Genomic DNA, 22263 nt, shown 5'->3' with positions numbered 1-22263 from the left:
GTGGTGGGATTCTCCATCTCTTGCTGTCTTCAAAATCAAGACTGGATACCTTTCTAGAAAATAGGCTTTAGCCAGACACTTTATTGGGCTCAACATAGGAATAACTGGGTGAAAGTTAATAGCCTGAGATACACAGGTCAGACTAGATGGTCTAATGGCCCCTTCTCCTCTTAAAGTCTATGAATAAGGAGATTACATTAGTTTTTTACCTGTGATGCAAAGCTTGCTACCTCACCAGTGTTCATGTGTTCATCTACTTGCTGTAGGACAGTCTCTGGGTTACATGAAGATAGGAAACCCTTGGAAAAATTCGTTTGACGTTAAAGATATGCAGAATTTTATAGTCTAAAAATTCTCTTTTGTTTTGATTAACTCCTGCAACATGTTCTACAGTAGAATTTATTATACACTTGCGGTTAACAGTCTGGATTTACCCCATTGTGGGAAACTGAGCCAAGGAATTTCTCTCTCCACAAAAGAATTGCATAAAGAAATACAAAAATATTGCATAAAGAAATACAAATACAATTACATTTGTGAAACTAAAAATAGACAAGCATTTGTAAAATGTAGACAAACTAAACCTTGGATGGCTTGTAGATGTATTCACAAATTAATATTGTGCCATATGCATAGATAAATTAAAAATGCATCTATTAGTACTGCCAGTGCTATCTTCGTAGTTGTAGGAGCAGCATGCAGGACCCCATGAAGCTTTCACTCCATCCTCCTCCTTTACTCCGTAGGAGCAAATGTTGAGAGAAGGGAATAGTGAAGATAAAAATTGGCAGCTGGGACACAGCTTTAATGCAAAGAAAAGGTGTGGGTCACAATATGTGAGATGCTCACATCAAATGTTCATTCTAAAGAGAGGCAAAGGTGTCAAGTGTCTCATATTAAGGAAACTAAACTATTAGACGGATTACAAGTTTTAAAAATTATGGCAAACAAGTTTGTCTGAACTAAGGCTTCACAGCACTATAGCTTACATGGGACCAGTCCCATGATAATCACACTGCTTTTTTGCAAGCTCAGGTGCATAGAAACGTAAACCACCTGCTTACCTGAATCTGTTGCTCTCTCTTCTCAGTCTGGGGAATCAGCAGCAAGCATCCCAGAGCAAAAGCTGTAAGGTCCAACTGTGCATATTGCCTTGCAATTCCAAGTATATCTAGATCACCTAGAACAGGACACCTTCAGATGGGGAGGTGTCTTAATTAATATACTTATCCTTTACTTCAGATTTTTGAGAGAAAGCTTGTATTAATTCCAGGGTTGCATGGCTTTGTACCTACTCTACTCACTAGTTGCTTAAAAAGGATATTTTTATATTCGCAGTTAACAAACATTAAGTGCAGTTGTTGTCTCACTCAGCTTACAGCCAGAGGAAGGGAGCACACAGCCCATGCTAATGTGCCCTGCTACCCCGCATTTCTCCAGTGAATTAACAGAAATAGGTTGTTAAATAGCATTTGCTGCTTCAGTCAGGTATTATTAGATCAATAACATGCTGCAAATTCAGAAGTTAATGGGGGCAAATTAGGGAGGTTACCAAAACTGCATCAGGTCTCTGTCAGGTAAGAATGCTTTTTTAACAATGTCTGCAAGAGGGGAAAAGCCAAATACGCATTCCCCTCCCCTTCCTTATGTCACTTTTTGCTTGTATCCCTCAAATACTAATCCACATAATTAAAAATGTAGTCACACCAATATTTATTGTATATCTTGACCCCCATACATTATAATATATTGCATTTTAAAAAACTGGTAAAAGAACATTAAGGTTGCAAAGTCAAACATAATTTGTGTGTAATGGAGTAAAAAAAACCCCACAAAACCCAAAAAAAATCTATGCTATCATGTGAAGCTATTCTGACCCCCAGCATGGGTCATCAGTAGAGGTCAGAACATTAGTTCCATGGCACAGACCGGTACCACAGGAGCTAGTGGGAGTAACTAGTAAAAGCAGTAGGCTGATATTCTCTATGTGGACCATTCACTAAATGGGGATGAAACATTTTGCCACTGGATTTCACAGCTATTTGCTGACACCAGGGGAACGTGGAGACTGAGGACTTCTGCATTCAATTCCCGATTCTACAGAGCAGTGGATTCTAGTGGTTATAGGCCCTTCCCTGTGCCATTTCTCACCCCTCTGCATTCTTGTGTGGCTGCTTCTTTTTCCTCCTCCTCCACAATGCCATAGCACCAGAAAAGTGGCAGAGCACAGGAGAGTTTTCCTGCTTTCAGGTCAGGTGCTCGGCAGCTGGGAGGAGCAATTGGGGAAAAATATCCTGCTGAGCCCTAGCACCTCTGATCTGAAGCATGCTCAATGCAGACAGAATCTTTAGAGAATTTAACTGCCAAACAAATCTGAGTATGTGCGAACTAGGATTTTTTCCAGGAGATTAAAACTTGGGCAAATCTGGATATATGTTCACAGAGAGGGCAAAAGGCACATACCTGATGCTAGGAGGAATGCTTTCCTGCTAAATTTGAAAGCCCATGAAAGCCAAAGCATGGAAGCACTAGAGCGTCTTAAAAATGTTTTGAACATGGGCAAAACAATGCATTTTCCCCTAATCGTACTCTCAGAAATAGCTGAACCATTTTGGCTGAGACTTTAAGGCACATACCCAGCATGGGAAATTTCAGCCTGAATGGTTAAAGTTTGGCAGAGTTAAAGCAAATGAAAACAGGATCTGACAATGGGAAGTGTCGGGCAACCTTAAGTGTAAATTAAGCATTAATATCAGCTCTGCCTAGAATATTGTTCTAATATATAGTATAACTACATATACCAGTGATCTAAGTTAGAACCATGGCTTGAATCTCCTCTCTTTTGTGCTGCCCATGTATTTAGACAAGTACTGATATTGCAGAGGTTCGCAGACTCTTAGGGGCCCACCGGTACAATCAAGGAAATCCGTGAACTGATTGGTCCCTACCCCAGGCAACTGTGTGGGGGTATGAGGGTCATGTCTCCAGCACCCCCCCAAATACCTCTATATATCACCTAGCAATGTTGTAATTTATCATTAGTATCAGGTAAGCGGTCAGTATTTTAATTTGCTGTGTTTTTTTGTTGATCTGTTCAAATAATTTCTCAAATTCAAATAATATAAAGTAATATTTGTGATAACTATTAAAGTAATGTGAAAGAAACAAATTAAGGAGGGAGGAGTTGGGGGGTCTGCGGATTTATCTATTTAAGTTTAGGGGTCCCGGGGTAAAATAAAGTTGAGAACCACTGTGCTATTGTATCTTCTGCCAAGTTAGTAGTTACAAATGCAAGACAGAATTACTACTGAGCATAAGCAAGCACACTTCCATAAGTAAACATACTGCTTTTAAACAGAGCTAGGTACTATTTTGTTGAAGTTGCCACAAGAATTTCTACAATTAGCTGTGGCAAAGTTGTAGGACTTCATTAGAACGTAGACTGATACAAATGAGGGAGAACGAACCATTTATGCAGATACAATTCGATCCTGGATAGATTAACTTTGTGTATATCTATCTCTGTGTTTGATTATGAGTGCTAATACTTTAAAATGTCATGTTTATTCGCTATAAGAATATAAATCAACATGATTTTTTAGTGCTATAAACTAACGGTCTGGGAAGTTTCTCACGCACTTCATGCTCTGTAAACATTTTTTATGATTAATTGCACTTTTAGAGTGAGATTGTGTGATGTGCCTCTAAAGGCAGCACAGAACTCACAGCCCAGTGGAAGGGACAGGGTGGCTAAGTGGCTTTAAGTGACTGTTGGATTGTCCAGATACTGGGCTTCTCCAGGGGCTGGAGCAGGCCCTGATGTAATTCAGATGCCGTGAGTGGCTGTCTAACTTTTAGCACCTGTCCCTGGCTGCCTACGGACAGCAGTGCTGCCAAGAATCTACAGCACTATGTACTGGGCCCTGCCCTGCAAAAACCTGCGGAAAAGGGGGCTGTCTATCTTAGTTCCTGCACCATAGGGGTTTCCCCCAGTCAGATCCAGGGCTTTTAGAGTTTCTTTACACTGATTTAGCCTTTTACCAGGTGCAAAGGGTTGGAGGAGGGGTAAGAATCTCTCACACAGTATTTCCCACCTCCAATCTTCCAACCAAATGCAGGACGTAACATTTACTTACTTCAGTAGAACCACAAAACATTCACAGCATGCCTCTAACTGCTTAGGACTTGGTGGACAAGAAGCTGAGAAAAAAAGAAAGGAGATATTGACAAACTAAAACACAGTACTGCCAAAGTATTACACAAGCATGAAAGAGCTAAGGATAAACCTACCTGCAAGAAATGGTGCCAGAATTACACTTCTCCAAGCTCGGCTAAAGTTAGGAATCTATTGAAAGTAAATAGATTTTTAAAACACCCATAACGTTCACAAAAGCCAGCACAATATGGAATTTTGGGAATTGTCAAATTCATTTTTTTAAAACAACAACTCAACTTTGGACTAAGGTAATATCCAGTACTATATTCTAAATTATAGAATTTAAGCTGTAAGATTTTGAACACTGGGTTCTTGGATGTCTACCTTCTGAGGCTAGTGTCTAATCCCTATATTTTTCTTTTTAAACTCCATGGCTCCCAGAGGCAATGGCATCAGACACTAAATAAATCTCTAAGTATCAGACCTCCTAGTTAGTCTTTACCATACTCCTGACTTTGCAGGATTGACCTAGACAAAATAACGTTACCACCAATTTACAAATCCCTCAAAATAAGGGTCTGATGAAGGAAGAAATGATACAACCTTACAGTACAGTTGAAAATAACTATTACATTTAACAGCAATAAAATCTGGTACCATTTATTATGGAGTACTTATGTCTAGCACTTTCCATCAACAGATGACAAAACTGTTTGCAAAAAGGAAAGTAAGTATCCTTATACTATTTTAGATGAGGAACTGGGGCGCAGAGCAGATTCATAAGAGATTTACATACCTGCCATAATGAAGGAACCCCAGTAATTGCTATCAAAACTTTTCTGAGATAATGAATCTGAAAAACAATTATTCCAGTACAAAATGTCTTAGTATTTTGTAGATTTACACAAGAACCTACAGGATAAAATCATATTTATGCTCTTGACATTAAATTGTGAATTTGCAGTTCCTAAACTGGACAACCCAAGCAAACGTTAATATTTTGTATTACAAAATTAAGAATGTTATCATCAATGTATCCTGCATTTCAATAAGTTGAATGTAACATTTTATCAATTATATATCTGTGTCTGGTGGTGTATATACTGTACTGAAATTCTTTTCCTCATTATCATCATCATATATGATTTGGACTCCTACAACTAACTTTGAAAGGAGTCATTTTCCAAAATTCATAATGTAGATCTTGAACTGTTCTGCTCAAGTTTTCACACAATAAGTTAAAAAACAAATACAAAAACCCCTGAAGCTTTAAAAATTCTCACTGCCAACAGCACAAAAAAATAATCAGTCACAGATAAGACAGCAATAACCCATAGTGGGCTTATATCTAGACCAGTGGTGGGCAACCTTTTGGCCTGAGGGCCACATCTGGGTGGGGAAATTGCTTGCAGAGCCACGAATGTAGGGCAGGGGGTTGGGGTGCAGGAGGGAGTACAGAGAATGGGAGGGGATGTGATGTGATGTGCAGGAAGGGCCTCAGGGCAAGGGGTTGGGGCAGAGGAGCGGTGGGGGGGTGTACAAGGGGGCTCAGGGAAGGGAGTTGGGGCACAGGGAGGGTGCAGTGTGGGAGGGGGCTCAGGGCAGTGGTGCAGGAGGGGTGCGGTGTGCAGGAGACGACTCAGGGAAGGGGGCTGAGGTGCAGGCAGCAGGCTCAGGGCAGGGAGTTGGAGTGCGGGAGGGGTTCAGGCTCCATATCCGGCTGGCGGGATTGCCACCCCCGTGGCGCTGCGGTTCCCTGTTCCTGGCCAATGGGAGCTTCGAGGGAGGTACCCACAGGCAAGAGCAGTGTGCAGAGCTCTCTGTGCCCCCTCCCACACAGACCGCAGGGATGTGGTGCCGGCTGCTTCTTGGAGTGGCGCGAGGCCCGCAGTGCCACGGGGGTGGCCACTGTGCAGGCTGGATCCAAAGCTCTGAGCGGCTGAATCTGGCCCGCAGGCCATACTTTGCTCATCTCTGATTTAGAGAGATGGTGTGGCATGCTGAGATGTAAATCTCCAGATGCTACATGCTAGCTAGCTGTGTTGCCCTGCCTCTGTGCACTAAAAAGTTCCTTAGTGCACTTTGATGTATTCCACTTTGAAATAAGCACACATCAAAGAGCACTAGGGAACTGTTAGAGCACAGCAGCAGGGTCTGCATGGAAAGTTAGTGTGCAGCATGTTAGTGACATGTAAATTTATACCCCAGCTTGCAGCACGCCAACTGTTGCCTAAACAAGCCCAGTAAGTTTGTATAACATGCATTTTAATTTCACTGTTTAGCAATCAGAAGCTGACGTTCCTAGTGTGTGTTTGTTTTGCATTTGCTTGCATACACAGTTGCCCCAATGCAGCATCTCTTTAATGTCCCTAAAGAACAGTATGTTTCAAATATTACCTAGAAGTTCCTTACCATATTGAAACCAAGTAGTTTCTGCAGTAAGCCACTCCAAAGTTGAGGATCATACACTTTATATTCTAAACTAAGTTCAGTCACCAGTCTGGCAGCCTAAAGCAAAAACAAGACAAATTGAATTATTTCATTAAACTACATTACCTAGAAAACTACAGAGGATTCTAAGATAGAGTTATTTTAGTTTTCTAGGTAGAGTTATAAACCCCAGGGGGTTTGCAGAACGTTACAGGGAGTTCGCCAGAAAAATTTCACTAATGGCGGCCAGAGGACCCCGGGCACTGGAGGCAGCAGGTAGGACCCGGCTGTAGGGCAGACAGCCCAAGCCCCAGGAAGAGCGGGGCCAGGCAGTTGGGGCTGGCAACCTGAGCCCTGCCCCTTGCCGGGGGAGCCGGCAGCCCGAACCCCAGCGCTCCGCATGGGGCTGGGAGTCTGAGCCTCAGGAAGAGCGGGGCAGGACAGTTGGGGCCGGCAGCCCGAGCTCTGGCGGTCAGCGGGACCTGCAGCCCAAGCTCAGTGGAGCTCAGCTGCCCGGGGTGGTCAATGGAGTCCAGTAGCAGGAGCCCTACGGAGTGTGAAGCTGACAGCCCAGACTCTGGCGCGGGGCCAGTAGCCTGAGCCCTGCGGTGAGCAGGGTGGCAGCTGAGACCCCAGCCGCGCACGTGGCAGCTCGGACCCCGGTCCTTGTCAGACAGGGGAAGCTGACATCCAGGGCAGAGTGAACAGGGACCACACTGTACGTGGGGGTGGTCCAAGCTAATTTGTCCCTCGCAGGGCACCCTTGTAGGGACAGACCTCGTGGCGGAGGAAAAGCTGTTTGCGAGCCAAACCAGCCAGAAGCACACTGTAGCCAGTGTTGCAGTGTTAAGGTGCCTCAGTAATTGTTATGGTCTCTGGAGTGCTGTTTTGCTTCAGTGAGACTTGAGTGAATCGTCTCATTTTCTAGTTTGTTGGTTGTTAGCAGTCTCTCTGTGATATTTTTATTAGAACTTTTGTACACAAGTTCAATGGATAAGTGGCTGAAAATGGAAAGTGTAAAGATGCAAGAATCATCTAGTGTTTCCTCAAGTCCACACTGTGGAAAAATCTAAGTCTAATGATCATGATGGTCCTGGAAAGTCACTTACAAAGAAAAGAAAATATGATGATGATTATATAAAATATGGCTTTACATGCATTGGTAATCAAGAATGTCCAAAACCACTGTGTGATTTGTGGTGATGTTCTAGCAAACAGCAGCCTCAAACCTTCTCTACTTCGGCGCCATTTAGAAACTAGGCATCCTGCACAACTTGACAAGCGAAAATTAGCTGAGAGGAAAAGTGAAATTACCAGTTTTATATCCAAAGAAAGTACTGGTAATGAAAATGCACTTGAAGTGTCACACTGCGTGAGTTACCAAATAGCAAAAGCATCAGAAGCCCATACCATAGCAGAGAGCTTGATTGGTCCATGTATAAAAAACATAGTTCATTGCATACTCGGAGAAAAGGCTGCAAAAAGGATTGACATGGTACCTTTGTCCAATAATACGTTATCACGAAGAATTAAAGACATGTCAAATAATGTAGAGACCACAATTGTACATAGAGTGAACGATAGTCTATATTATGCTACACAGTTGGATGAATCAACTGATGTAGATAATCTAGCTATTTTGCTACTGTTTGTACATTATGTGAATGATGGTATCATTGAAGAAGACTTGTTTTGCCGACCACTGGAAGAACGTACAACTGGAGAAGATATCTTCAATCTGACGAATGCATATTTTCAAGAAAATGAAATAGATTGGTCTCGTTGCCTGGACATTTGCACTGATGGGGCCACATCAATGGCGGGGAAGTATACTGGATTTGTAGCGCGAACAAAAAAGGTTGCATCAAAAGTGTCTTGGACTCATTGTAGCATCTATAGACAAGCCCTTGCAACAAAACACGTGCCTGAGGGACTGAAGGAAGTGCTGGACAATGCAGTGAAAATGGTGAATTTCATAAAATCGCGGCCAACAAATCCAGAATTTTTCACATACTTTGTGAAGAAATGGGTAGTATACACAATTGTCTGTTGACCCATACTGAAGTTAGATGGCTCTCATGATGCAAAATCCTTGTGCGCTTGTTTGAGCTTAGAACGGAAATCCTAGTTTTTTTTTCCAACAGCCACCCTTTCCAGCTTGCCAGCTGTATGGAAAATAATGTCTGGCTCCAGAGCTTAGCTTATTTAGCAGATATTTTCTCAAGAATTAATGACCAAATTTATCTCTTCAAGACCTCAATATAACTGTTTTCAATGTGCAAAGGCGAGTTGAATTCATGATAAAGAAGTTGCAGTTCTGGGAAAGTTGTTTGGAAAACAATCAAACTGAGCATTTTAGTAATCTTCATGAATTCCTGGCAGAACATAAACTTCAGTTGGTTCAGTGCACTAAAACCAATATAACTGCACACCTAAAAGGACTTTCAGGGAATACTTTCCAGCTGTGTCAGGCAATAATGACTGGATTCGCACCCCTTTTGATGATACCACTTTCTCAACACAGATATTGAACACTGAGGAAAAAGAGAAATTGAGTGAGATCTCCTGTGATTACGAACTGAAAGAGGAGTTTCAGAAATCTGTCATTGATCAACTTTTGGCTGCGTTTAAGAAACGAGTACCCCCTTCTGGCAGAAAAATCTGCTGCAGTTTTGTTACCATTTTCAACAACATACTTATGCGAGAAAGCATTTTCCTCGTATGCACATCTGAAAACCAAATACAGAAACAGACTTGATGCCGAACCAGACCTGAGACTTTATCTTTCGCCGGTGGTTCTGGACTTCCAAGAGCTATGCAAAGCAAAGCAAGCGCATCCAGCTCACTGAGGAAATTTAAACTTAAATCCCTGGAAATATTCATTTTTAGAAAAAAGAAAAGGAGTACTTGTGGCACCTTAGAGACTAACCAATTTATTTGAGATAAGCTTTCGTGAGCTACAGCTCACTTCATCGGATGCATAAAGTGGAAAATACTTTTGAAGTGATAAACACCCATTTTTTCATGGTCTGTGTGTATAAAACATCCTCACTGCATTTTCCACTTTATGCATCTAATGAAGTGAGCTGTAGCTCATGAAAGCTTATGCTCAAATAAATTGGTGCCACAAGTACTCCTTTTCTTTTTGCGAATACAGACTAACACGGCTGCTACTCTGAAACCATTAATTTTTAGGAGTGGGTTCACAAGATTTCACAATTTAGTGAAAGGGGTTCGCGGGCTGTTAAAGTTTGGGAACCACTGTTTTAGAGAGGTTAGTGGTCTTATACAGACTTTTCTCCTGAAAGGCCAGATATATCCCCAAAGTTGGTTTAGACGCACAAGCAGGATGTTAGCATGTTTAAAAATCCCCACATTTTATTTGATGTGTTAGTGTTTCTTCCGTTACCCCGTTTGTTCTCTTATTTCCATATTTTGAACTATGCCCCTCTGCTGAAGATCTGACCATTTCCATCTTATGGGTATAAAAACAGAAGTATTGTCATTGAAACTTTCCTCAGTAGGATAGTGTCCTTTCTGCACAAGTAATAATTTCTCCATAGAAACTTGCCTCTCTGTCTTATCCTCAGATATTTATTAACTCAACTTTTTAAAGTTATAAATGCAGTACTGGATATTTTAATGCAGCAAATCACTGGATGTAAAACAAACAATTCAAAATGAAGTGTGTCACAGGGTATAGCTAAGGCTCCACTGCCAATTTAGCATAGTCAGATAACTAACAGTTGCTCAAAAGGTATGCACCTGTCATCCTTTGATATTTGTACCATTAAAATAGAATAGGTTTTTATACTGTGAAATTATGTATATTTTTCAAGGCCTTTTAAAAAAATATCAACAAGCAACTAAAACCTAAAAATATACAAAACATGCAGCATGTAGGCATGCGCACACACACAAAATGTATAATATAATTATTCACACATATACACCATCAAATTTACTGTCTCTTCTTAATCATACCGTGGGTTCGTGGCTATGGTTTTTCCACAGTCCCTTAATCATTCCTTCTTTAGGACTCCTGTGAAAGGATTCATAGGTGTATGGAATGTTCAATGTTTCAAACTCTGCCAGATAAATGAAGCATTGTAGAAAATATCTGCAAAAACAGAAGAGTTGTGATACTTATAGTGACAGCTGTTTTATAATCCATGTAGTTCTTACCAGTTAGATTCAAGTTTAGAATAAAACTAATTTAATTCACTAATGATTAAAAAAATAAGAGACAGTACCAATATCAACTATAGTCTTATGAAAGCAAGTTTATTGAACACAACATTTTTCTCTGAATTAACCAAATACTGCACAATGAGAAGGTGTGACGCTATGTACCTCGGGGGAACACCCTACACCCCCAGGTTCATCTTTATAAAATGATTGTGTGGTATCCAGTGCAAAGTCTGTCATGTTAGGTGTCTTCGGAAGCCTCATGATGACCTGAGCATGGTTGTTATAGTGATATTATAGTAATTGTTACAGTAAATGTTATAGGTTATAATTTCATGTATATAGTTATGAGGCTGAAAATGTATCCTCATGGTTTTAAAGCAAGCCCAGGCAAAAACTCTCCAAGAGCAGAGAGGCAGTTCACACCTCGTCAGGGTAGGTATGGGACAAGCCCAGCCCAGCCTCACAGGAACAAAGGACGCTGGCCTAGGCAGCAACAAAGGAATCTGTTAGACTCTTGAGGGAGACACCCCGCTTCCTTTGGTCAGTTTGGAACTGTGATGAGGTAATGCTCACCTGACTCTGAACGGGGGGGTGGGGGGGAGCCAAGAGGGAAGGACATGATAAAAGAGAGAGACTTTGTCATGCTCTCTCTCTCTCTTCCATCTACGTCTCCAGACACCATACCAAGCAACTGAAGTGCTGATCAAAGGGGAGAGCCTGGCTGAAGAGCAACCAGCCAGCCTGTGGTGAGAAGCATCTAAGTGCGTAAGGACACTGAAAGTGTTAAGATCAGCTTAGAATGCGTTTTGCTTTTATTTCATTTGACCAAATCTGACTTGTTATATTTTGACTTATAATCACTTAAAATCTGTCTTTATAGTGTGATACAGCATGGCCAGAGGGCATCAGGAGGGTGATAGAGGGGAGATATGTAAGCCCCATGATGATAAGAGCCTTATTCCCTGTAGAGGGAAGAGAGGTTGCTATAGATTAATTAGAGCACCTGAAGCCAGTCACCTGATAAAACCCCCCTGCTTCAATCAGACAGTTGGGAGGAGTTGAAGCAGAGTGATTTGGTGTTGGAGCAGAGAGCAGTCTGAAGGAGAACAATTAGGAGGGAAGCAGAGGAGAGTTTGGAGAAGTGCTGTGGCGGGCCAGAAGACCAAGACCCTAGGTAAAGGGAAACCCGGCTTGTGCAGAGTAGAGGGACTCCTCAGACACAAGGGGTTGGGAGAAACCTGGCCCAAGCAGAGAGAGAGGGTAGGAAGCCCCACAAGCTGAAGGGCCAGAGAAGGAAAGGGGAAGGAATCGCTAGTTCAAGTGGTTTGCCACTATCCCTAGGGCCCCTGGGCTGGGATCTGGAGTAGAGGGCAGGCCCGGGTCCCTCCCTCTCCACCCCCCTTCTCTGGGATACTAGTGGGACAGTTAATACCCCAGATCAGGGGTCAGATCAGGGGTGAGAAATGGCGCCCTGAACCTCCCCCACAAGAAGAGAAAGCGCGGGACCCATCATAGTAGTGCCAGCAATTTGCCACAATAGTTAATAAATTTGTTTGTTTATTCTACCTGAAGCAGTGCATTTGGTTTGAAGCGTGTCAGAGGCTCCCTTTGGGATAACAAGCCTGGTGCATATCAATTTCTTTGTTAAATTGATGAACTCGTAAGTTTGCAGCGTCCAGTGGGCATAACTGGGCACTGCAAGATGGAGGTTCCTAGGGTTGTGTCAGAGATATTGGCTAGTGTCATTCAGTTGCACAATCCAAGAAGCAGCTTACATGCCAGAGGCTATGCATGAACAGCCTAGGAGTGGGGATTCTCACAGCAGAGCAGGGTAAGGCTGGCTCCCAGAGTCAAGAATTGGAGTGACCTAGCAGGTCACCGGTCCAGATAATACCAGAGGAACATGTCACAGAAGGATGGGTAGTTCAAAATATCACTAGTGACTAAAAACTTACTGTAACTCTTACATTAGAATCCGACTCTCACACAGAGATGAATAGAATTACACAGACACATGTAGTGCACAGCATTATGCATTTTAGACATAGTTTTCTATGGATAAAATGGGCCCTTGCCCCAGATTAATTATAAAAGAAATCCACAATCCAAATTCTCAAGAGGAGTTGGAGAGCATGGCTCTATAGGAGATAATACCTTAAAAGAATTACAATTATTCATAATTTTTCTGCAGAGGCAAATATCCTCCCAAGATGCCCAAATTTAGTGTCTATTGACTAAGGAGAAGGTGTGTACCCAAGACAAGACTCCTAAAGGGACTCTGAACATAAGGCCCATAGATGGCGAGAGGAAATACTTCAAATATCATGGAAATCACCATAATCTATACAAAGAAAGTAGTTAAAATCGGCTTCATGGCCGAGCATAGACATAGAAATTTCTCAGTCACTTTCAGAGTAAAAAATGGGCACTATTATTATGCAGTATTGTATATATAATACATGCAAGAAGACAAAGTGTGTACTTTTGAAATAAGTTAAAAAATGGAGGAGAAAAAGGAAGGCAAAATAATAATAATTAATAAAAAAATCAACAAAAGTACTTCCCCTCAAATGGAAAACAAAAACACTTCTGTCCTAAGAGGTTTATGGAAGCATATTTGGATTTAATTGGAATATTTTCTAATACGGAAGAAAATTCAGCTTACTTTACTTTCTCAATGGGTTTCTTAAACAGTGATTCAACCGTATCTGCATCTGCTAAGTAGATCAGACACTTAAGAGCTCTGCTTCTCTGGGCAAATGTCAACTGGTTCACACCAATAGGCTGAAAGAGAAAATATGGTTCTTGGTAAAGTACACCTATTTGCTGAATAGTAACAAAACAGGATTTTTTAAATAATTTACATATTCAGTCTAACATTCATGGGCTCTGTTTAGCACAAATGTTGTGCAGATTAACCTGGACAGGTTTCCTTTCAACCTATAAGAATTTGTTGTCCAGTTAAACTATTTGTTGAACTTCAAGGCACACTGCTGGGCCCATCTGATTTTCCAGGCTTTTAGAATGTAACAGTAAAGATGAAATAGTTATGGCCTGTTGTATTGGTTGTTTTTTTTAAATTTGCATGGACTGCTGGCTCTTGTAAAGTGGAGAAGGAACCACAGTTGTTTTAACTGTTGGGTTGGAGTTTCCCTCCTCCACTAAGCAAACATGAGCCAATAGCTTAGTGCACTATAAAGCTACCTATATTAAGTGCTCTTAAAGTTAGTCCTAATACCACCCAAAGGCAAGTTCAATCAGCAATAATTCAAAGTCCTGGAGTTCAAGGGTGAAATCCTGGCCACGAATTAAGTTAGTGGCAAAACTCCCATTGACTTCAATGAAATCAGGATTTCACACCAAAAGAGAGAAATTATTAAGTATAAAACTGAATAATTTATGTGCATATGCTAAAGCAAGTTACAAAGCCTCATAATTAACACCAGTTCCTTTAAACAGATTTATTAAAGTATAATAAAGATGGGAAATCACTAAGTGTTTTTTTTAAAGTCGTCTCTAAACTTACAGATGTGGCAGATGTTGTAATTGCAAAAAGCATTCTTGAGCTGTAATCCATTGGGCGTGGTTGAAGTAGATATATAACTCTGAAAAAAAATCATTTCTTTTTCGTAAAAGTACAGCATTGCATAGCCTTTGCATTATAATACAGCATATTCATTTTATTCCAGACAAATATATTTTACTACCAATATGAGATATGGATTAACACTGCCCTACAATGTACATGACGACAAAACTGCGGACCCAGTCATGGAAACCCTTACTTCCATGCATAGTGCTTAATCTCACATGTAGTTTCATTATGAATGGGACTACCTGAGGGAATAAGTATCTGAAGATTCAAGCCTTATGTTCAGAGAAAATACAGATGGGATAATACAAGATGTGCAACATAGTTCTTTTCCATTTCCCTGGTGTTTAGAGAACAATGACTGCCCACTCTGATTTTGCACTATGTGGTAATCTTTAAAACCTGCTCAAAACTAATTTGTAAGAGGCAACAATTTAGCTTTTGTAACTTGTAATGAAGTAGCTATATGAAAGTGCCATCTTGTGGCAGTTCAATGATGAGACAGAACACAGCTTTATGCAAGCAAGCAGGCTGGTCAGCTGAGATGGGCTGTTCTGCCCCCCTGCCTTCCACCTTCTCCTTTTATTATATTTCTCCCCCCTAAGCATTACACACTGCTACCGCAAAAAGATACACAAAGGAATGTATGACGTTGATTAATATACTTATTTACCATCCTTTATCTACTACAATCCTGGTTCTCAGGCCTTGAGCCCAGGCTAAGAAAGCTTCCCACAGTTGCTGTCCCAACAATCAAGTTCTCATGGTTCATATCTAGTCCTTGTCCTTGGATAGAGCAATGTGTGCATTGCTTCTACAAAACAGTCAGGGTGTGCCCTGCCTGTTTCCAGGTGGAATAGCTAAACATGAACCCTTCACCATCTGTTCAGCCCAATCTAACATACAGCCTATTTCCACACATTATCATCAATTAATCTACAGCATCCACCTGGATGTTTAGCAGGGCAGCAGGATCATGTTTAAAACCACAACAGTACTGTGGGCCCAATACTACATTCCTTCCCTACGCCAGCATCCCATTACAGCCAATGGGAGTTTTGCCTGAGTATTGTGTTTTATCTGCTGGGAAGCCAAAACTCATTAAAACTTAAGTTAACAAAAATTGACTATATATCAGAAGACAAACATACCTCCTGAGTTCTTCATCTTCCTGTACATCCCCAAAACTTTGAGTTTTCTATAAAGCAGAAGTGGATAAAAGTAGTTATGGAATTATTTGAACTTGCAGGTTTTGAAGGGGAAAAATCATTCAAGGGCTAGATTGAGCCTTTATTCAAATCCTGCGTAAGGGACTGCATAACTGTGCCACCCCAGAAGGAGCACTGGAAATAAATTTTTGACTGTCACAATTCCTCTTCTGCTCTACCCCTTGTTGCTCCATAATATATGCTATCCCTTCATCAAGTGCTAATTACTCCTCACTTTGCTGACTGCTGTTTTGGAGACACGGAATGTTGAAGCTAAGGGTCTGTCATTCCTTTTCCCTGTCCATCCATTTGCTTAGGATGGACATACAGTACAGAGTATTGGACAATGAACCCCAACACTGCTCTAACTTGCACTGGGAGCTGAATTACCCCCAAGCTGGCTCCAAGATCAAGGATGTGTAAAGCCATCTTTACTATTCTCTACGTTTCCTGAGATCTGCACCAAAGACAACTAACAGCCAGACCAGAAAATGAGGGTCCTGATCTCTATACAGAGTACAAGGAAAACTATTTCAAATTGTTCTCATCAGGAAAGACCTAAAAAGACATTGAAATGAAGTTGGTCTGAAGTCTGTTTTAGATACATCTGCACAGCTCTATCTTCTCAATGCTCACAACCCTGGTTTGTGAGGAGCTGAGAATAATAGTTTTCTATAAAATATAAAGCTCATTCCCTCATGAATTTCCTACTTACTTCATCTGTTGGTATATTTGGACACAGCCATTTTTCAAGCAATTTATCCCAGATTTTGTTCATATCCAAGTTGTTAATTTCAGCTATTTCCTTAGCTGCTGCATGAATATCTACATATATAGAAAATGCAAATGTATTTTAAAAATCCTCATCAAGATTCATTTGTAAATTATACCCATGTAGCCCCTCAGAAATTTACTAGAGAAAGTTTACTAACCTGGATAATCTCGGCTGGTTGGATTTTGAATCCTTTGGTTTATGCTGCTGTGCTCATAGAGTAAAGCAATAAGATTTGCTGGCTTTCCAGTAAGTTTTAGATGCTCTGCAGTGCTTAATTTGTGGGTTATTAGCACAGTTTCTGTGGCTGATCTCTTGTACTGCATACGTAACTTCTTCAGCAGTACTTCAGCTTTTTCATGCGATTCATCCTTTATCAAAAAATAGGGACATTTGTAACAAATCTAAATAAACTTCCTTCCATTTAGAGGCTTGGGAAAAAAAATGTTGACTATTCACCATAACATTCAGTCTGATGTAACAGTTGAACATGTAACTAGTGTATAAAGCCTGTTGCTTTTGTAGTATTTCCATCCAAGTTTCTAGACCTTTATGTGCCAAGCAGAGAGACAGCTCTCTGGAGCAGCTGCTAGGAATGTAACAGTAACAGTATTTTAATGATATTATTCATTGCCAATGTCCTTGGACAATAATGAGCACTGTGGAAAAGCCAGCAAAAGTGATATGTCTATATGTAATAGTAGATAAGAAACATTATGGGAAAGAGTTTGGATAAAGCTGAAGAAAACTTGGGTTCAGCTATAAGCCTAGCAAGCATAATAAACCTTCAATTTAAGCGTGGTTCTAATCAGAGATGTGAATTTTCGAAAAATGTCATCGTGATGTTTTATGTTCATTGTCTCAGTGACTCCACAGCAAGTTTCCCCCTCCCTCCTCTGTCCCCAACTGCCAGCCCAGAAATTCAGCCTGGAATCTGAGAGTCGAGTTAGGGATGTGCATGCTAGAAAGAATCTATCAGCAGTGAAGGTTCTGTAATTGGAACGAAATTAATCTGTTTATTAATAGAATCCAGCTCATTCTCTCATAGCAAAGTATGAGAATCCCCCCCTGGCTCCCCCAAAGAGACAAAAAACCAACCCACAACCCATATTTGTTAGAAAATAACAGATAAATGACAACTGGACAGAGAGAGTAATTCTGTTGTAGATGCAATTTTTTTCCAGTCACTTTCCATTAGTGCACTTCATATAAAAAGGGATTTATTGTTTATACTGTGGAGTTTTTTTTAATTTGAATGAAAAAAGTCTTTGGTGGTTTGATATGATGCACACTTTATAATCCAAATTACAACAAAACAAAAAACATAAAAATTATCATTTCTATATATTCAGGTATGTCCTGTGGATCTGGTGTCATTACCTTGGTTGTAGTATTCGTTAGCCATTTCTCAGCTAAATAGAGACAGAATTTCAATGCCTGAATCTGGTCAGGCCCTTAAAAAGAAAACAGTAAAGAATGATAAATATGTTTTCATAAATCCCTTCTATGGTACATAGAGCCACCTGTTTAAAATGTTTTGCTCCCTTCTCTTGGGGTTCAAAAGCATTTAGTTTAGAATATTAAGAAAATGTTTACAAGCTAACTGTTAAGGTTTTCTTGATCTAGTTTTCAATCAGTTTTCCTTAGCAAGAAAAGATGGAAAATTATCTTACATGTATAGCTAAAACATAAATGAGAAGCAAGTTCATTGTTTTAACACTTTAGGGCTGCTGGAATATTTACTTTCAAGACTCTAAAAACTATGACTTGAAATTACTCTGGTAAGTAACCAGTACCAAATTTTAGCTTTTTAGCCTTATACTTGTTTAAATCCTGTGAACAACCCTAACCTGACAGAAATTTAATAGCAAGATAAGTCTCTAACTCTTCCCAAAATGTAACTTTTCACTTTGCTTCCCACCACTGACTTCCACTTCTGCATCTGCCACTCCACCTCAGTCTTGACTTCAAAATATCAGAACACAAAGAAGACTCTCACTGATTTGTGTAACCCTTGTCCCTTTTTTCCTCTACCCCTTTACTTTGTCTGGTCTCATTTATGTTGAGGTCTCTTAGGGTCAGAGATCACTCTACGACATCCTGCCTCTATTTCCCTCCTTCAGGGCCCCTTACACAGACTCTACTTTTTCTGTGGTCAAAATACCCCTCCTGGGAGCCTGGGTTTCTTTTACTGAAAATAAACTCAAACAAAAACTCAAAGTCACAAATTACAGCCCCACAAACAAATGTTCCTCTTCCTACCCCTAGGCTTTTCTGCCTGGAGAGCTGTCATTCCCCTGCTTGTTCAGGGGCTCTCCTCCTTAGCAGACTACTCCCAGCCCTTCCTAGCTGGAGTCTCAGTGCCAGATCCCAGGACTCTACTCATTTCTAGCAGTCTCTGCTTTCCCTAATCATTCCCCAGCATAGTCTGAACAGTACATGAAACAGACAACCCTGGTGTCTCTCACCACACCCTAGCTCTCCACCACAGCCCTGAACTCCGTAAGTTTTCTCCCGTCCTTATACCAAGACGGCCACCCCAGCCCTTCCAGCTGGAGTATACTTCCGCTCTTCCCAGTGGGAACCATCACAACATCCCTTCTGGGAAGCATCTTTGCGGAACCCTGGTGTCTTCTGCCACACCTCGGTGGCCTTGTCCATTCACTTCCTTCCCACTTTCAGGACAGCCATCCTAGCCCTTCCAGATGACGTACAACTCTGCTCCTCCCTGTAGGAACCCTCACAGGCTCTCTGCTGGGAGATCATCTTTACCAGGAGAGCATCCCTCGCTCCTCTGGCCGTCTCATGGGTCCTCTGGGTCCAGCTCTCCAACCCTGGAGAGGTCAGCAGGTAGGCTCCTCCACTGCTCCCCTGGCTCTCACGCATGGGGATGCCAGCCAACAAATCCCTCTTGCTGCTCTCCTGCCTTCAGCCTTTCCCCCAGGAAACACTTTCTACATCCTTCCAGTACCTTTCAGTCTCCTGGTAGCAATCATCTGCCCTTTCTGTCTGAACCAGTCAGCACTGACTCACTAGGACTCCCTCTCCTGACTTCCTTCAGGGACTTCCCCTCATTGGATCTCTCCCTGATCCTTTACAACCACCAGGTGTTGCCTGCCTTCTCAATTGACCAAATGGGGGCACCTGCTCTGATGGAGGGGAGCTGGATTTACTTCTTTCAGTGTGGCCAGTCACATTCTGACAGGTTTGAAACATGGTTAAAAAACGAACAAAACAAAAAAACCTTTGAAGTGCCATTCAAAGTTATGGCATGACAACATAAATGTTTATTAACAAATAAATAACATGTAAAACATCACCTCCACCTATATTCAGCAACTGGCATCTTTCCATTTTTCCCAGACTGGGTTTAGGAACAAAAATGGTAAATTATCTGGGGAGGCTAGATGTAGGTTAACCTCCAAAAATGCTACAAAGATGATGTTAGAAGCAAAACTAAAAAGTTGCCCATCTCATTCCCCCCTCACCTCCCAAACCAAAAAAACCCCCATCAAACCTAAAACAAAAAAACCCCAAACACATGCACACCATACCTGTTGGAAGTTCTTGTGCAATCTTGTGAGCAATAGCTACAGCCCATTCTGGATTAACTATGGATAGCAGGTAGGATTGAATGGTTTGCACTGTTTTAGTAGTTTCCTTGTTAATCACTGATGAACATCCAGCTTTTGTCAGTTCAAATACTTTTGGCTTCAATTTTTTTTCAAAGACATGCCTGGCTGCCGACATATATAGGGTATCCAGTGAAACCTAGAAGAGTATCAGGTGCAGGTTAAAAATTGATTAAGTCTGATATGTATACAATGAGGCCAACAACACTCAAAAGAAAAAACAATGCTTTTTTCCCTCAGGAAAAGAGTGAATGATTCTGAAATAAAAATTCCCCTAGACAGAGGCACAGCTTTACCTTCATTAGTTTGGAAATCAAGAGAAGAGTTGGGAAAGACTCCTCAGTAAGCTCTGCAGCTGTAAGAAAATCAGACAATGATCTAGAAAAAGTCACACTATCCCAATATAATTTCCCCCTAAGACATGAAGTAATTTCAATTTTTTGCTAGATGTAGGAATCTATTGATGAGAGGAAGGATGATTCTCTGATTAGGGTGTAAATTCCCTCCTCCTTTATACACGCCCTGTGTAACCTTGGATAGGTCACTTGTGGGCAAGTCCTCAGTTGGTATAAATTGTCATAGCTCCACTGCAGTCAAAATGACCCTTAGTTTCTCTGTGCCACAGCTTCCCACTCTGTAAAAGGGGGGCAACAGTTCTTCCTAGGAGTGTTGGAAGGATAAATACATTAAAGATTGTACATCTGTGAGGTTTTAAGATAGTACAATGAGGGGGACTGTATATAAACACAGATAGCTAGAATACTGATCGTACATATAATACTCCAGAAACACTGCGTGGTTCTAAAGAATATCAAATGAAAAGGAAGCCTGGTTTGAGCAGCTGGAGATAGGGAAATCACATGCTCTAAAATATATTGGTGTTCCAGATCCACAGGAGGGGAAGTTCTTTTATAGGATTCCAGGTGTTTCAATAAGCTCAAAGCCTAGAAGAAAAAAACAGGAAGAAAAGTTACATAACTACTGTATTTTTCTGAAGTAAAAAAACGGCCTCAACATCTGCCCACAAGTTTTGGGAATATTTTTTGCCAGGATTATTGTATAGCTATAGTGTTTTTTCCCCTCTTGTGAGCCTTTGCTGAGAAACAGCTACACTTCACTATTTAGTTGAATGTATTTTGCCCTCTCTACAAACATGCAACTCCAACTGATGCTAGTGGAGATAGGCAAATGGAGTAATGCAAGAATCTATGTTTCAATTAGTTTAAAACTATATAAATAAACAAAGATTGAGCTAGAAGTTGTAAACGAAGTACCAGTGGCTTATTTTTAATTGTACCTGGTTAAGCTGGATACTTGTGCTATTTTCATCAGCTCTTTGTATCACTCTCAGGACATTTTCTATAGTTTCATAGTCATATGGATCAAGCTGTTCCAAGAAACAAAACAAGAAAAGAACTGATAAAATTCAGTCTTCATGGTTTTTCAAATTTTATTTTCAACTAGATACACATAATGATGAAGAACCTGAGCGCTTCAAAGCACCTTCTTATTTACTTCTGGCATTTATTACTTCCATTCTAGAAAATTAGATCACTACTCATACCATAATCTCAAAACCTTACAAAGTGGTCATGGCATTCCAGAGAGGCCAAATTATGTCAGTAATGAACAAACAGAAAGAAGAAAAGAGAGTAAGCTCCCAGGATACACTCAAGTAAATGTATATTTTTAATTGAAACTTTTGAAGAATTTCTAGGTTTTTTTTGTTTTGTTTTATTTTCAATCAATAGGGAGAAGGGGGAGAGAGAAAGAGGAAAAAAAAAGAGGAAATTCTAACACATTGTCTCTTGCAGTATTTTCTTAATTAAACTAACAAAACATTAACAGCAGTAACAAAGATCTAAATGCAGTTCTTAAAATAGCCACATTCATCAGAGTGAGAGGATAGCTATGAAAGTAGTGTTTGAAGTGACATGCGTGCTTTTAACTGTTTTACCTTGTGCAGTATTCCACTGAGGCTAATGACCAGGTCTTTTGTGCTTTTCAGTAAAGGAATTATTTTTACTGATTTGGCCAGTAGTGTGGAATGAGGCTGCTTCACAGTATCCCCTGCAGAGTCTCCTTCAACTTGATTTGCATTAGCACTCTGGAGAAGGAGTGTTTCAATGCAAAGCTGCAGTGCTGCATCACTGTCCAACATGAAAGTTCTGAAAAGGGAGAAAATGTTTTCATTTTAAATTGGCATGATTAGGGTGTGGATTTCATTATGAATAAATTCACAACAGCCAGAATTACTCATACTGCATTTTACAAAGGTGGAC

The 22263-nt window shown here is 40.8% G+C and overlaps 1 protein-coding gene across 8 annotated transcripts in view; it reads right to left on the bottom strand.

Annotated features, from left to right (window-relative positions):
* KNTC1 (kinetochore associated 1) overlaps window positions 1-22263 on the bottom strand; it is an 81847-nt gene that overhangs the window by 4996 nt on the left and 54588 nt on the right. For 7 of the 8 annotated variants that reach the window (XM_084649180.1, XM_084649177.1, XM_084649179.1 and 4 more), the window contains 18 exons: window positions 21939-22149; window positions 21279-21368; window positions 20754-20925; window positions 20278-20336; window positions 19904-20120; window positions 17730-17803; window positions 16510-16720; window positions 16293-16402; window positions 15521-15567; window positions 14304-14382; window positions 13443-13561; window positions 10571-10706; window positions 6569-6664; window positions 4953-5009; window positions 4291-4345; window positions 4137-4200; window positions 1065-1194; window positions 210-299 (listed from right to left, as the gene is read on the bottom strand). In XM_084649180.1, coding sequence (XP_084505306.1) covers window positions 210-299; window positions 1065-1194; window positions 4137-4200; window positions 4291-4345; window positions 4953-5009; window positions 6569-6664; window positions 10571-10706; window positions 13443-13561; window positions 14304-14382; window positions 15521-15567; window positions 16293-16402; window positions 16510-16720; window positions 17730-17803; window positions 19904-20120; window positions 20278-20336; window positions 20754-20925; window positions 21279-21368; window positions 21939-22149 — 2017 coding nt within the window. Of the gene's footprint in view, window positions 1-209; window positions 300-1064; window positions 1195-4136; window positions 4201-4290; window positions 4346-4952; window positions 5010-6568; window positions 6665-10570; window positions 10707-13442; window positions 13562-14303; window positions 14383-15520; window positions 15568-16292; window positions 16403-16509; window positions 16721-17729; window positions 17804-19903; window positions 20121-20277; window positions 20337-20753; window positions 20926-21278; window positions 21369-21938; window positions 22150-22263 lie in introns of those variants that run through there. The other variant, XM_084649182.1, reaches the window with a different exon arrangement.

This window comes from Lepidochelys olivacea (assembly GCF_965140295.1).
Source record: "Lepidochelys olivacea isolate rLepOli2 genome assembly, chromosome: 15".
NCBI lineage: Eukaryota > Metazoa > Chordata > Testudines > Cheloniidae > Lepidochelys > Lepidochelys olivacea.
This window is presented reverse-complemented; position numbering and strand designations above follow the sequence as displayed.